The sequence below is a fragment of the Ranitomeya imitator genome, chromosome 4 (assembly GCF_032444005.1).
Source record: "Ranitomeya imitator isolate aRanImi1 chromosome 4, aRanImi1.pri, whole genome shotgun sequence".
Classification (NCBI taxonomy): domain Eukaryota; kingdom Metazoa; phylum Chordata; class Amphibia; order Anura; family Dendrobatidae; genus Ranitomeya; species Ranitomeya imitator.
Genome location: NC_091285.1, coordinates 600,392,793 through 600,405,916, shown reverse-complemented (window position 1 = coordinate 600,405,916; position 13,124 = coordinate 600,392,793). Strand labels below are relative to the sequence as shown.

General features: G+C 41.8%; 1 protein-coding gene across 2 annotated transcripts in view; it reads right to left on the bottom strand.

Moving 5' to 3' along the window:
- Positions 1-13,124, bottom strand: part of TET3 (tet methylcytosine dioxygenase 3) — a 101,207-nt gene that overhangs the window by 75,261 nt on the left and 12,822 nt on the right. The window contains exons 1-2 of one of the 2 annotated variants that reach the window (XM_069766515.1): positions 7,182-7,463; positions 7,030-7,083 (exon numbers count right to left, since the gene is read on the bottom strand). Coding sequence is in view for 1 of the 2 variants with exons in the window: in XM_069766514.1 (XP_069622615.1) it covers positions 7,030-7,083 (54 nt within the window). In the remaining variant the exon portion in view is untranslated. Of the gene's footprint in view, positions 1-7,029; positions 7,084-7,181; positions 7,464-13,124 lie in introns of those variants that run through there. The other variant, XM_069766514.1, reaches the window with a different exon arrangement.

The following is a 13,124-nucleotide window of genomic DNA, read 5'->3' as shown; positions in this document are numbered from 1 at the left end:
ACGTGCCCCCCGGACAGACTAGCAGAGTTGGAAGGGACCCCAAATAAAAAAAAAAGAGTCACCTTGACAGAATCAGCATTAGTGCTGCACAAGATGGCTCTTTTAGTTAAAAACGACAGGGGGAATGACAGGTTCCCTTTAAAGAACTCAGCTAGTCCGTTTTTAATCACATGATGTCATAGACCTAATGGAAAAGAGAAGAATTATTATTATGGGTAGAATGAGCAATTGTAAGTAGACAGTGCTATGATGACTGCAATATATGAAGAAGATAAACACTGATGGGAGGAGGAGTGTTTCCTTAAGGATACATTTATACAGACATGTGACAAGTCCGTGTGCTGTCTGGTTCTTTTTGCCTTTCATTGATGTATTCTTAAGAGTCAATGGATAAAAAAAAGTTTAGAAAGCATCTGATTCAGTGGGGAAAAAAACATTAGGAAAAAAATGGATGCAAATCAGAGGCAATATAATAATAATCTTTATTTTTATGTAGCGCTATCATATTCCACAGAGCTTTACAGTTTGCACATTATCATCGCTGTCACGATGGGGCTCACAATCTAGATTCCCTATCAGTATGTCTTCGGAGTGTGGGAGGAAACCGGAGTACCTGGAGGAAACCCACGCAAACACGGGGAGAACATACAAACTCCTTGCAGATGTTGTCCTTGGTGGGATTTGAACTCAGGACTCCAGCGCTACAAGGCTGCAGTGCTAACCACTGAGCCACTGTGCTGCTCCAAAATTGAGGACGTGGGAAAAATGATCAGTTTCTCACGAATGTATAAATTGACATGGACGTATGAATGAGGCGGAACAAGACAGTTTAAGGTGTTGTCTCTTACATCTTTATGTCAAAAGATGGGATCCTACACAATATTAGGCTTCATGTTTAATGTAATGGATGGTTAACAACCAAGGGCTATCTCAAGAGAACAACGGTATTCTAAGGCTTTACTCTCCATATATACAGAAGACAGATTGTCATTGTGCATGGATATGTTTAGCTGTAAAACATTAGTGTATATAACATAATAATGAAGAAATACACAAATCCATGTATGCACCTTTCTACCCAGGACCATAAAACCTCAATAAAGTCACCATTCTACCACAAGGAAGAAAGAGAAAAACAAAGCCAGCAACCTTTGCTCTCCTAGAGATATGGCTAGTCAGCAAATGTCTTTTGTGATGGACTCGATATTCATACATCAGCCTCCTGCCCTGCAGCCACTCCACCTGCTCAGAAAACTGCGTTACAGGATGCTCAACTAGCCCAGGCCATAGGATTACCTTGACATAGCTTTGCCAATGTTTTATTTTGCCTTCGAGAATACTAAACTTTAAGGTGTGACCGCCTATAAATTCTCTTTGTCTCTTTAAATGAACTTGCTCTCCCCCTACGGAGCCACACCTGTTCATACAGACCGGTTGGGCAGGTCTACCTGTGCTGCGAGCGCATGCATGATCTGTGCTCTTCAGCTGTCTTCTCTTTAAAAGCCAGCTGATCTAGAATGAGATTTTAAACAGTTTTCCAGGCAAAAAAAGAACAAAAATCACCTTTAAAATAGTAAATTCGCTTTTCTAAAGTCCTAACCACATGCTTCCGATTCCGCGCTTGACACAGGACAGCATTTCCTGAGAAGTGTGTAAAGGAAAGGGGGGCTGAGTGCTGACTGCTTGCTTCAATAACTAAGTCACTGCCCTCATCAGTCACTCCAAAAAATAGAGAATGGGGCTGGCTTAGCTATGGTCATGAGCAAAAAATGCTGTTTTGGTGTCAAGCAGAAGATTTGCAGAAAATCTGCAGAAAATCAGCTGAGACCTGGGATAGAGCAGCTACTTGACATTGTGGCACTAATAGAAAGTAATCCATCATCAAATTATACACGAAGCCAGAGACTGATTGGTCATTTGTGGTATGTGATATGGTGTTGCCCAAAATGAAAACAATCACAACATAAGTGAATGACAACAAGTCCTTCAGATTGAGATACAAGATGACTTGAGCCCCTTCTTCCTATTTTCAGAAAGATCCTTAGTTCGTAAAACATAAGATGGGTGAGATTGGGAAGTGTGAAGAATACACCATCCTTATCTAGGATTCTTTCCAGCATTTTCTTAACATGAAAAATGTACTGTGAATTAACGTATCACTCCACTCTTGTTAAAAACCCAAGAGCGCCATTGTAAACCGCTTTGCCAGTCTTGCCACCAAGTGAGAAGAATACTTTCCTATCAATTAGAAGAAGCTTGGTTCAGTAGAGCCTAGTAGAGTCTCTTGTGGCCATGAAGATGATAACATGTGGCCACATTCACATTATGGTCAAGTTAAGAAGACCCAACTTCATTATTGAAGCAGTGAAACTCTTGCTGGATATAGAACAATTCTTGACAAAGTAAACATGGCTGTAGACATTACATGAATATCAGCCAAACTTGACAATTTCAACAAAACTGTCTGACCACCTATTGTATATGGTGGTGATCTAATGTTTCTGTGCAGCAGATTGTGGAGAAAAGAAAATTGGGACAAGTTGGATTTAAACATGGTCAATCCATTATTCTCAAAAGAAGATAGGCCACTTCCAGGTGTGTCCTAAGCTGCCCTTATACCTGTCAACTGTAGCCGTTAAAAAAAACAGACAATCAGCAATATACCAGCCAATCAGCAGTCATTTAATAGGGTATATGGATAACTTAAAAGGAACCTGGTACGTCATTTTTAGCATCTAAACTGTCCCCAGTGCGTTGTTATTAATGCAATGTGCATCACGAACATGTTTTTTTATTAAAAATGGCGCTATAATTATGTGCAAAAAGAACTTTATATAGCTAGATCGTACCTGCTCATTTAGTCATAGGGATGTGTGCTTCATTTTGTTCAGGCACGGTTGTCGCGGCCCATGCAATTTGAATGATGTTTCCGGGGTTGTGACGACATCCCTCTTATCCGCCTTGCAATCCTGAGTTTCAGCAGTGTATCATGGTGCCCCATTTGCACAGTGTCGAGCGGGGAAACTCGCTTGGAAACCTGCTCATCACGGCACATGCGCTCCTCCACGATACACAATGCGCAAGCACGGGATTTCAAAGCGGTTTCAAGTGACGTTGGCGCAACCCTGGGAACATCATTCAAATTGCATGGGCGGCGACAACCATGACTGAACGAAATGAAGTACACCTCTATGACTAAATGAGCAGGTACAATCTAACTATATAATGTGTTTTTTGCACATGATTATAGCGCAGTTTTAATGAAAAAACTTATTAGTGATGCAATGAGGACAATTTAGATGCTAAAAATGACATGACTGGTTCCCTTTAAGTAATTTTTGTAAGCAGTAGAAAAATGGCAAAGTTTCCAACTGAGAGAAGATCCCATTTACCTCTTCTTTAGACAACTCCAGAAACATTGCACGCCATGGTAGAATATTTAGACCATGCAGGCTGCTCACAGTAGCACAAGCAACATGTGGCCTCGTGTTGTGTTGAAAAATGTCTCTTGGGACAGTTTGGAGAAATGGCCTTAACACCAGTTCCACAAGAAATTCAAAGTTACACGGAGTTGTAAGTATACCTGGAGCGAAGACTAGAGGGGTCCTAGTACCATATATTATGTTACCCTACACGATTATCCCCGAAGTAGGACTGGTGTGATGTTCCCTCATGAAGGCCTCTTCATGGCGTTGCCCAAGCTGTCTCCTCAGATTCAAAGAATATCGTGTAGTGATTCATTATGTAGTGCAAGTGAAATTAGATGTCACTTACCATTCCAAAGGCGTCAAACAATGTACAAACAAACCATCAGAAGGCGTTTGCATGACATTAGACAAGAGACAAAACGTCCAGCTACAGGTGTGCCATTGAACACGCGCCACAGCTCTCAAAGGTTAGCTTGGTTCACGGCAACATGGCAGTAGAGGTGTATTCTCTTCAGTGAGGAGTTCCATTTATGTCTTAGACATAATGCTGTACATTGGATCACATAGGCAACACCATAAAAAGGCTTTCATGTGAGAACATGATAGTGTCCCAGGAGCCATATTTCACCATAGCACGAGGCCTTCTGTTGCTCATGCTACTGTGAGCAGCATGCATGGCCAAAATGTGCTACCATGGCCTTCAGCATCTTCACTTGTCTCCCATTGAGCCCATCTTGGACATCCTTAGTTAGCAATTGCAATGGAAGCAGTCAACACTAGATTTTGAGGATTTGCACGCCCATGTGCATTCAGCATGGCAGACCATTCCTCAGACAACCATTAAATAACCTCATTAATAGCAGTCAATATGTGCAAGTGCAGGGATTTCTGAACGTGACACTCACTTACTTGAAAACTGTGACACAATTTTCTCTTGACTTGCATATTATTATTAACAAATCTATCCATACTGAGAGTTCCACAATGCCTTGACTTTTTCTTCTTGGAGTTGCAATTTTAATGTTGAGGTGTGTAGAAAGAATATATGTAAGATACTGGAGTATGTTACAACTCCAGTTTTAGAAGAGGTAAAAAAAAAAACCACATTCAAGAGGTAAGAACACTACCATCGAATGGGAGAAAAATAAAACAGATCTTTCAGGATTATGTATTAATTTTTTTTTCTTTTTTAAAGTCGTCAATATAATAAATGTACGAATATGGTGTGACCTTTTCTGTAACTGTCCCTTTCACAGATTAATACTTGGCAGCAGAAGACGGAGCACAACTACCTGACTTTTCATATCCTTGCATCTCAGAGGTGGGGTCAAATGGCTCATTATTTGCCATTAGGCATCTGCATGAAGGTGTAGACACCTTGGTGCTGTTCAGACTCGTCCTGTGCTATAGACCGTACTAAGCAGTGAGACAGTTGCTGTGTTTTCCCAGCCCTAGAGACACAACTGCTGCACCTTCCTAGTGGAGGAAGAGAATAGGCTAGGCCGACATTGAGACCAAGTATAACGATCCCGCAAAGTCAGTAGACAACCCCAGTTGGAGCTGAATTTAGAGCCAGTTGCAATTAGAGTCAATTCTTTGTGGGACAATTCATGAATATCTCAATCCACTTTATTGGTAATTTATCAGGGGTGTACACATGTTCTGTATGGTCACAGAGTGGGCCCAAGGAACCCAGTTCGATATTGGTTTCTAATATTCTATTTACAAAGTCGGATCGAGTAACAAAGGAATAGCAATGCAAGATTGTTCTACTATTTTCCTATACAGTAGAAACTAGACAATACGCTAACAAAACAATTATGCATTCGATTTATTCGATTTGGCACTTACAGGAAATTGTGGTATTTGCCCCTTCCTGCAATTTCTGACCTTAAACGGTTAAAGTCAAGTGCAAAGCATATAAATGAGACCAAGGCGTAGTTTTAGTAGCGCAACGTAAGAAATGGTATTAACATTATCATTTCCATCCTGTACAGCACAAAGGCCAGATAGGAGCCTAAATGTCGGCGCGTCGCTCCCCTGACTTGCGGAGAGCACTATTGATTATACCGGTACGTTGCATAACGCCGTGGACGCTGCAGCGACACAACTTTTTCTCAGCTATTATCTTTTCGCAAGCGGTGGAGCTCATTCTGCAGGCGGTCATAGTTTTGTTCCTACAGTAAATGTGTGCAAGCGGGAAATGCGTGTTCTCCGACGATGTGACGTGTGAGGGATGTAATGTTTGTAAACTAAAGAGACACGTGACTTGGGGATCTATGACTCCGCCAGAGACGAGGAAAGCGAGATGTGCCTGCCAGGAGAGGGGCGGTGAGGAGAGGTTTCCTAGAAAGAAGATGAGGCCCCGTGGTTTCCGCACGGAAGGGAAAAGCAGCAAACAGGTATGCGCTACAGCTAATTTTAAATGTTCGGCCTATTTCTGGTGCCACCTGTTGAAGGCATTAACCCCTTACACATGTCGGCAGGGTATTTAATCCCTAGCGGTGAGGATTCTATTATATGTGCCACGAAGCAAGCCATGAGCGAATGTAGTCCTGTAGTCTGGCTACGATCTCATGGAAGGTTTGCCTCGGCATGCGATTCATATATGTGCCCCTCTTTTACGCTCTTCCTGTACTATATATACTACTACACATAAACCACAACTACTCGCAGCTGAAAGTGAAAACAGACTCCCCGGTGTCAACGTGACATACGCGGTTACAACCCGCATAGATTTACGGTCCAGTGAACGCTCTTGGCTTGGTCATATATTCATAGGGTACTTAGTTTTTGCCATTAACTGTGCCCAGTATCGAATACCGCCATCAGATCGGAGACATAAAAGTATAGTACAGGAAAGTAACTGATGTGTAGTCCTTACAGGGGTGCTGTGAGGTAAAGGCGTGATGAAGTAATGAGCGGTATGCGTGAGCAAATAGTAGAGTAATCATAGAGATGAATGGAATTCTACCTGGCGCTACTTGTCCCGCTCTGTTTGTGAGTGGAGCTCCACATGTAATGCAAACAGAGGGGTAACCACCAATTCTGCAAATATGAGCAGGCGCGATCAGCGATAGCATGCACAATGCCGAGTCAACATTGCATATTCTAGGAGGCGGCACGGGTGATAATCTGAAAAGCAGAATCCCACCCATGACGCTTTAAAAGCAATTTTTTTCCTCAAACAGGGAAAACCCCAAACTCGCCGTTTTACCATTTTGTTTAAAACTTTTGCATAAGTGGATACGGACCGCTCACACAACACGTGTTCACGATAGACACCGAACGTCACGCCACAGTTAAAGGGACACACATTCCAGCCTACTTGGCACAGACACAACACACACTTCCCTTTTTCAACAACGAGTTTAAAAACCTTGTACAAATACAAAATAAACCCCAATATGCAGACAGTAGAAAGTGAAACATTAAATGCAAAAGGTAATGACACCCCCCCTTTTCCTTTACCACCAAGTCACTGTACACATTATATATTCTTAACAATAGATCTCTACAACCTTTAGGATCAGTTTGTCGTTAGACATATTCTGTAACGTGAACATGCAAGATGTGAATGAAGGGGTTAACCTGTACTTACCGTCACAGTCGGCACTTGCCCATTCGGTGGTATTTTGGAGCTGTCCTTTACAACCTGTAAAGAAAAATAATAATAATTTAAAAAATACATAAATAAAAATTATGTAAAGTTTGGTCCAGGCATGTTGTGGTATCACAGGCGAGATGTCGTACCCCTCACACACTGCGTCTGGGAGAAGGGATCCTTGGCTGGGTGCCGGCTGCAATGATATTTAAATGATAGGTTTAGCCGGCTAACCCAAACCACGATCTCTAGGCGTCCTTGGCAAATGTGAACGACGGACAAAACAATAACCTTTTGTTTTAAAGGATCTGGCGTCAGTATAGAAAACACGGATGATTACCAGCAGCCATTTTAGGTCTGCTCCTATAAAGACACTGGTGCATTGGCTTTTTTTTTTATGAACTCCCTCCCTCTCTCTTCTGCCAGACACTGGGATCATTATCATAAGACAGAGTTCTTAGTACCTCTCCTACCCCCAACACATGATATGTGACATGCTCCCTCCCTCACTTGCAGTAGTAGGGAGACCAAGGCACATAGAGGGTGGGGAGTGGGTGGGGGCTGGGTGCTGTAATGCTGGATTTTTTTTCAGATCTTAACAGGGCAAGCAGACCATGTGGTTTCTCTCCCAGCAATTCGAGGCTGCTGGAATCTGCGGACTGGACTACAAGGAATGAATGACGGAGCTGTCAAATGGGTTTTTTAGCTACAGACATCAGTTTGGGCTCTTGTGCACGTACGTGCAGAATATGTTGTGCCTTTAACGCCAAAAGTATCCTTTTTCATATCATAGGATTTGCACTTACACAAGTGATTACCGGTATACCATTTGCCTTATTCAGTAATGTCATGGTGCAACACTACACGGATATGTACATGGCACACGCTATATCTATGGGCATAACCCATCCGTAGCCGTCACCGCACCTTGACAATTTTACCAAAATCCTACTCATGCACCGCTTCCATCTACTACACTTACCCAGAATAAAGCAGTGAGATAAACCATATAACTTTTATGGGAGTTAACGGTATTATTATTATTTATTTATATAGCACCATTAATTCCATGGTGCTATACATTAGACGGGGTTACATCAAAATACAAATATCACTTACAGTAAACAAAACTAACAATGACAGACTGGTACAGAGGGAAGAGGACTCTGCCCTTGCGGGCTTACATTCTACAGTATGACAAAAGCGATGCGAAGGAGTTGATAGACCAGACTAGACTGTAGAAATGAGGCTATCCTCACTATAAAACTTTCTTCTGGAAGCAGGAGACGCCAATTCGCTACTAAAAGAGTTAACTTTTGTGGGTGGCGCGACCAAGCCTTAAACTCTCAGGCAGAGCAAGCTCTTTAAACTGCGGAAGTATGTAACCTGTGAACTGCCAATTCTGACAGCATGGCGTTTACAGGGTTAAGCCATATATTAAGAAAAACGAGAATAAAAAACAGGAAACCCCTCTGCAAAAGGATGTTCTGGGTGTGTTAGACAAGAAGCACCATCTTCTCCAGGAAGCCAAAAATATAGACTTGTGGCCATGTGTTCGCTGGCACGCTTTCCACATACCGTAAATGAATAGTCTCCGGAAGATCGGCTACACACACTCCAGACTTTTATCAATATGAAACTGAACGAGAAAGTCGGGATGACCTAAAATGAACCAAAGTCTAAAATGGAACCTGCTTGTAACGTTTCATGCATATGAATTGTGTGCGCCGGTTTCTTTAAAGGAGCGATGCAGGAACGTGGTAAGAACTTTCGCTAGTATCAACATATGCAAGAGCACGACCGCTTTAAGAATTTATTCGGTAGTAAGAGATCATGATGAAGTAGTGGGTCGGATTTCTCAAGCAACAACTACAACTGTAAAAAAGAAAAAAGGGACACAAGAAACATTTTTCTGAAACCTATTGAAGGGCTTGCCTTGGAAATCATTCGCCATGTATGACCTCTGCCGCTGAATAGGTAACATTGCAGAAAGTCCTCCTAACATGCGAGTTTGGATTTCAATTAAGTGAAATTTAAAACATGTGAACTGATGCCCTGATAGGGGTAACACATACCACACCTGATAAGCCTGTCCCAAACCCTGCCAGCTGTGGACTCGAGTCTACCAGGGAGTCACCCAGAGTAAACATGCCCATACACCATAGCAGGAGTTCACTTCTGGCCAAAAGCCATCTTTCGAAACTCCATCATACACATGAAAGTGCGGTTATGTGTGGCTCTATGAAGAGAGCAAGAGTTGAAATTGCAGGACTTTAGAGTAATGCCCGTAAGACCTTGATAGAAAGCACACCCTACTTTCTAGTTACAGAAAATAATTGTCCATGTCTGTCTGGCATGTCCAACTTAGCATGGACTTCTCTAATCTCAGGGGAATGTTGAATTTCTTTACAGTCAAGGAAAAGCTAACAGCCATAATATTTCAGAAAATCTATGACCCCTGTACACTTTCTGCATAATAAGATCCAACCACCTCTCACCATGGGCCAGTTGCCTTTATTCATCTTTTTTGGCAAACCTTATCCTTTTTACCCCCCAAACCCAACTGCCCAAATGTTAAACTGTTAATGTAAACGCTTTCCCCACCACTAGTAAAAGTCGTCATGACCCTCAGGATTCCAACAGGTTGAGTTTCAACAGTCTCCTTTTGTGCTGGCAGCTAATGAATGTATATGGACTCATTCAGGTATCAACCAAATATTCAAAATAGGTAATAGTGCTTTTCATGTAGTAGGTCTTCACAGATATACTTTGTTTAATCACGTTCAAGATCTTTGATACAGATTTCTCCACTTAAGTGAATCCACCAATATGAGCCAAAGTAAAATATCTGGCCTCCTTTATAGAGCCCCGAATGCAGATACGTCTATAGTTGTATATAGTCTTTAAAAGGAACCGGTCATCCGGTTACAGTTACTAACTGGTGCCAGCACATTAGGTCCCTCCTAACCATCCATTCCATGCGCTCTCCAGCATCTTGACATACAAAAGGATCTTTATTCATTGCCATTTTGTTTGGTATTTGACACCAAGCGGCCCTATGGGCGTATATGGACCAATCTCTGTGCCTTGTGTGAGCTCGCTAATCCGGCCCCATCAAATGCCAAACAAGGTCACTACAGGTGCTGAGGTTGGTCCTTACATGCCCAAGGGATGACTCTGTACCGAGTACCATGCAAGAGACCAATGAATAAAAGAGCACTTTTAGAGGTATGCTAGGATGCAGGGGCACACAGAATAGCACATTACCATCCTAATTAGGAGACAATTTACTGACAACAGTTTAATAAAGGGAAAACTGATGACAGGTTCGCTTTAAGTGAGGCAGAAGGCAGCCATTGATAAGATCCCTGTTACAGTAGATGCACTATTATAGACGGAGTTGAGTGAAATGTTAAAATATAATCCACATCAAGCTCTCTAATAAACATATAGTTTACAGAGTAAAAAAGTAAACAGTGGATACTTAGAATTTCTTAGAAAGTCTACTTTGTGTAGAGATGAGCAATTCCTGGCTGATGTGCTACTTGCTGACACTTGCCCTTCTAGGTTTCTGCAATTTTAAATAAAGCCTCAGCCTAAGTGCACACTTATCCAAAGGCAGCTGTACACAGGATCACTTGTTTGGTAGACCGCACCTTAACCCGACTGGACCACAAACATGCATGTGTGTCTGTCTGCCGTGGCTTAGGTGGGTTTTAGAGGGGTGTATTTCCATTGTGCTGTCCATGTGATTTACAGACAACACATAGACCAATCATAGCCCATGTCCTAGTGCCCATCAATGATTTTCCTCAAAAACTTTTGTCCATACTCCTTCTCAGGTCCCCCCGTGTTCCAAGTGCTTTCCAGACTAAACAAACTGTGCAAACGTGACAGGTCCGATTTTTCAATGGCCTTCTGAACGTGCATGGACTTAATTTATAAGGACAAATATAAAGAATATTGCCAATACCCTTTACCTGCAATAGAAACAAAAGCATTGGACATGCCGAAATTCAATATGACCAATTTGCTTCCCCCCACCAAAAAAAAAAATAAAAATATCTGCTGTTGTTGGAAAGTCAAAAGATGCTGATTTACATCAGATCTGTAGAAAATCCTGTTGAAATTACGTTGATGAGTAGCCAACTTTTTACTCCATCCAGTCTATTCAGAAAATGTCACCAGTAGTGGTCCAAAAGCTTAAACCTTGACTGATGACCAGAAAAAAAAAGGAGTCCCCCAATTGTACCTTTCATTAGCATTGTCAATGGCAGTTTCAAGCCTGAAGCTAAAATATTAACTGTCCGAACTTTCTACATGAAAAATGGAGAAACCCTTTCATCCACATCTTCTCCATTTCCCTAGTTTAACTTGCTAGACACAGACAAAAGATGGTCATACACCCTAGACTTCTGTCAACTGTACTTGGCTTGATCAGCCAACAGCATTCTTCTAGATTTGTCCCATTAACATGCAGGCTTGGTTCAATGTATTTTCAGTGGGAGAGAAATAAGCTACTGCCAGATACCTAAAACACATCCAAACCTATTTTTCCCCATTAGAAGATTAGCACATTTGGATGGCGTACATCTATGTATGGACATTAACACATCAGGCCTAAATGCAAGGGGAAAAAAAACATTGAGGCCACGATTTATCAAGATTAGAGTTGTTAACACTGGTCTTAATGAGGGGGTGTGCTGGAGTCAGATGCTCTTGATTCATGGACAGGCACATTCCTCAATGAATCAGGAGCATCTGACAAGTGGTGCTTGTCTCTCTTTGCTCCTCACCACAAATCTTATTCCAGCCCCTTGCTTCCATGAGTTTGACAGCCAAGGTCATCAAGGTCTCAATTTACGACCGCAGCTCTGCCCACTGTGTCAGAGTTGGGCAAAAATACAAAAAAACGCCATAACTCGCAAAATTTTAGCGCAGCTTCTCATTGTGCCAAACTTTTGTAACTTTTCAAAACTTTTTACATCTGAATTCTACAAGCATCAAACAGAACAGTGCACTAGGGGTATTTGATATACGCCCCACAAATATTTACAGCACATTCTTACCCAACAGATCAGAAAAATCATTTTGTAATTTTATTCTTCTGTGTATCCACCATAAGAATAAATGGATAATACAGAGATGCTTGATCAGATGCACCCCAAAATTATGAGTGACCACAAGAGTGCTGGCTATACTGATTGTTGTACTTCTCTACCCAGTAATACCAAACACTGCATTAATATGAAGGAAACAGAAGGTCACAGCAACTACAAGCAAAGCTTGAACACTTAAACTGAAACAATTCCTTGGAAATTAAGAGCCAGTATTACAGCACATGACCGCCATCCATGACTGGATGCACCGATCATGTGCCGGCTGCTGGTAAACAAACACCAGGAACAGTGCGTGAACTTCCGGGCTGGAGATGGTCAAACACTAAAGCTTTCAAGTGACTTTCCTAAAGATGTGTCATTCTCAATTGGTTAAGAAGATTTCCACTCTGGGTAACAAGGACATAAGTGAAAATGACAAATCACTGATCGATCAAGGTTTTGATCTGTTAGTAGGACTCAACACTTTCTGGACAGCAGCATACATCTATCTTTTCAAGAATACACAACAGCACCCAACACTGACTACATCGATATCAGGTCAAGTTTACGAAAATTTTGAAGAGGAGATGTGCACATGTAACTATATGCAGATCAGTACTATTAAAGAATCAGGTGGATTTCCATTTTGTCCCTTCTCTATGCTGACTACAGACTCTCAAGGATTAGATTTTGTGCCCAGTTTTTAAATATACCATTTCCTCTTTATGGTTTTAATCAGTAAAGACAAGTATTATAGAGTTCCTAAGTTTCCAGGAAAAATAACCAAAGTTCAATAATTCCTTGCCCTGGACATTATGTTTATATAACTTCCCATTGCCGAGTATCCACATTCAGGACGTGGTCCTGCTCGGCCCTTATTCACGTTGACACATCGTAAAGGTTTTAATACCAGAGGTCAGGACCATCCCGATTTGGGTACACCTTGACACTGGTGGGATTTAGGTTCTGGTAGTTCCACACAGGACAGCATTT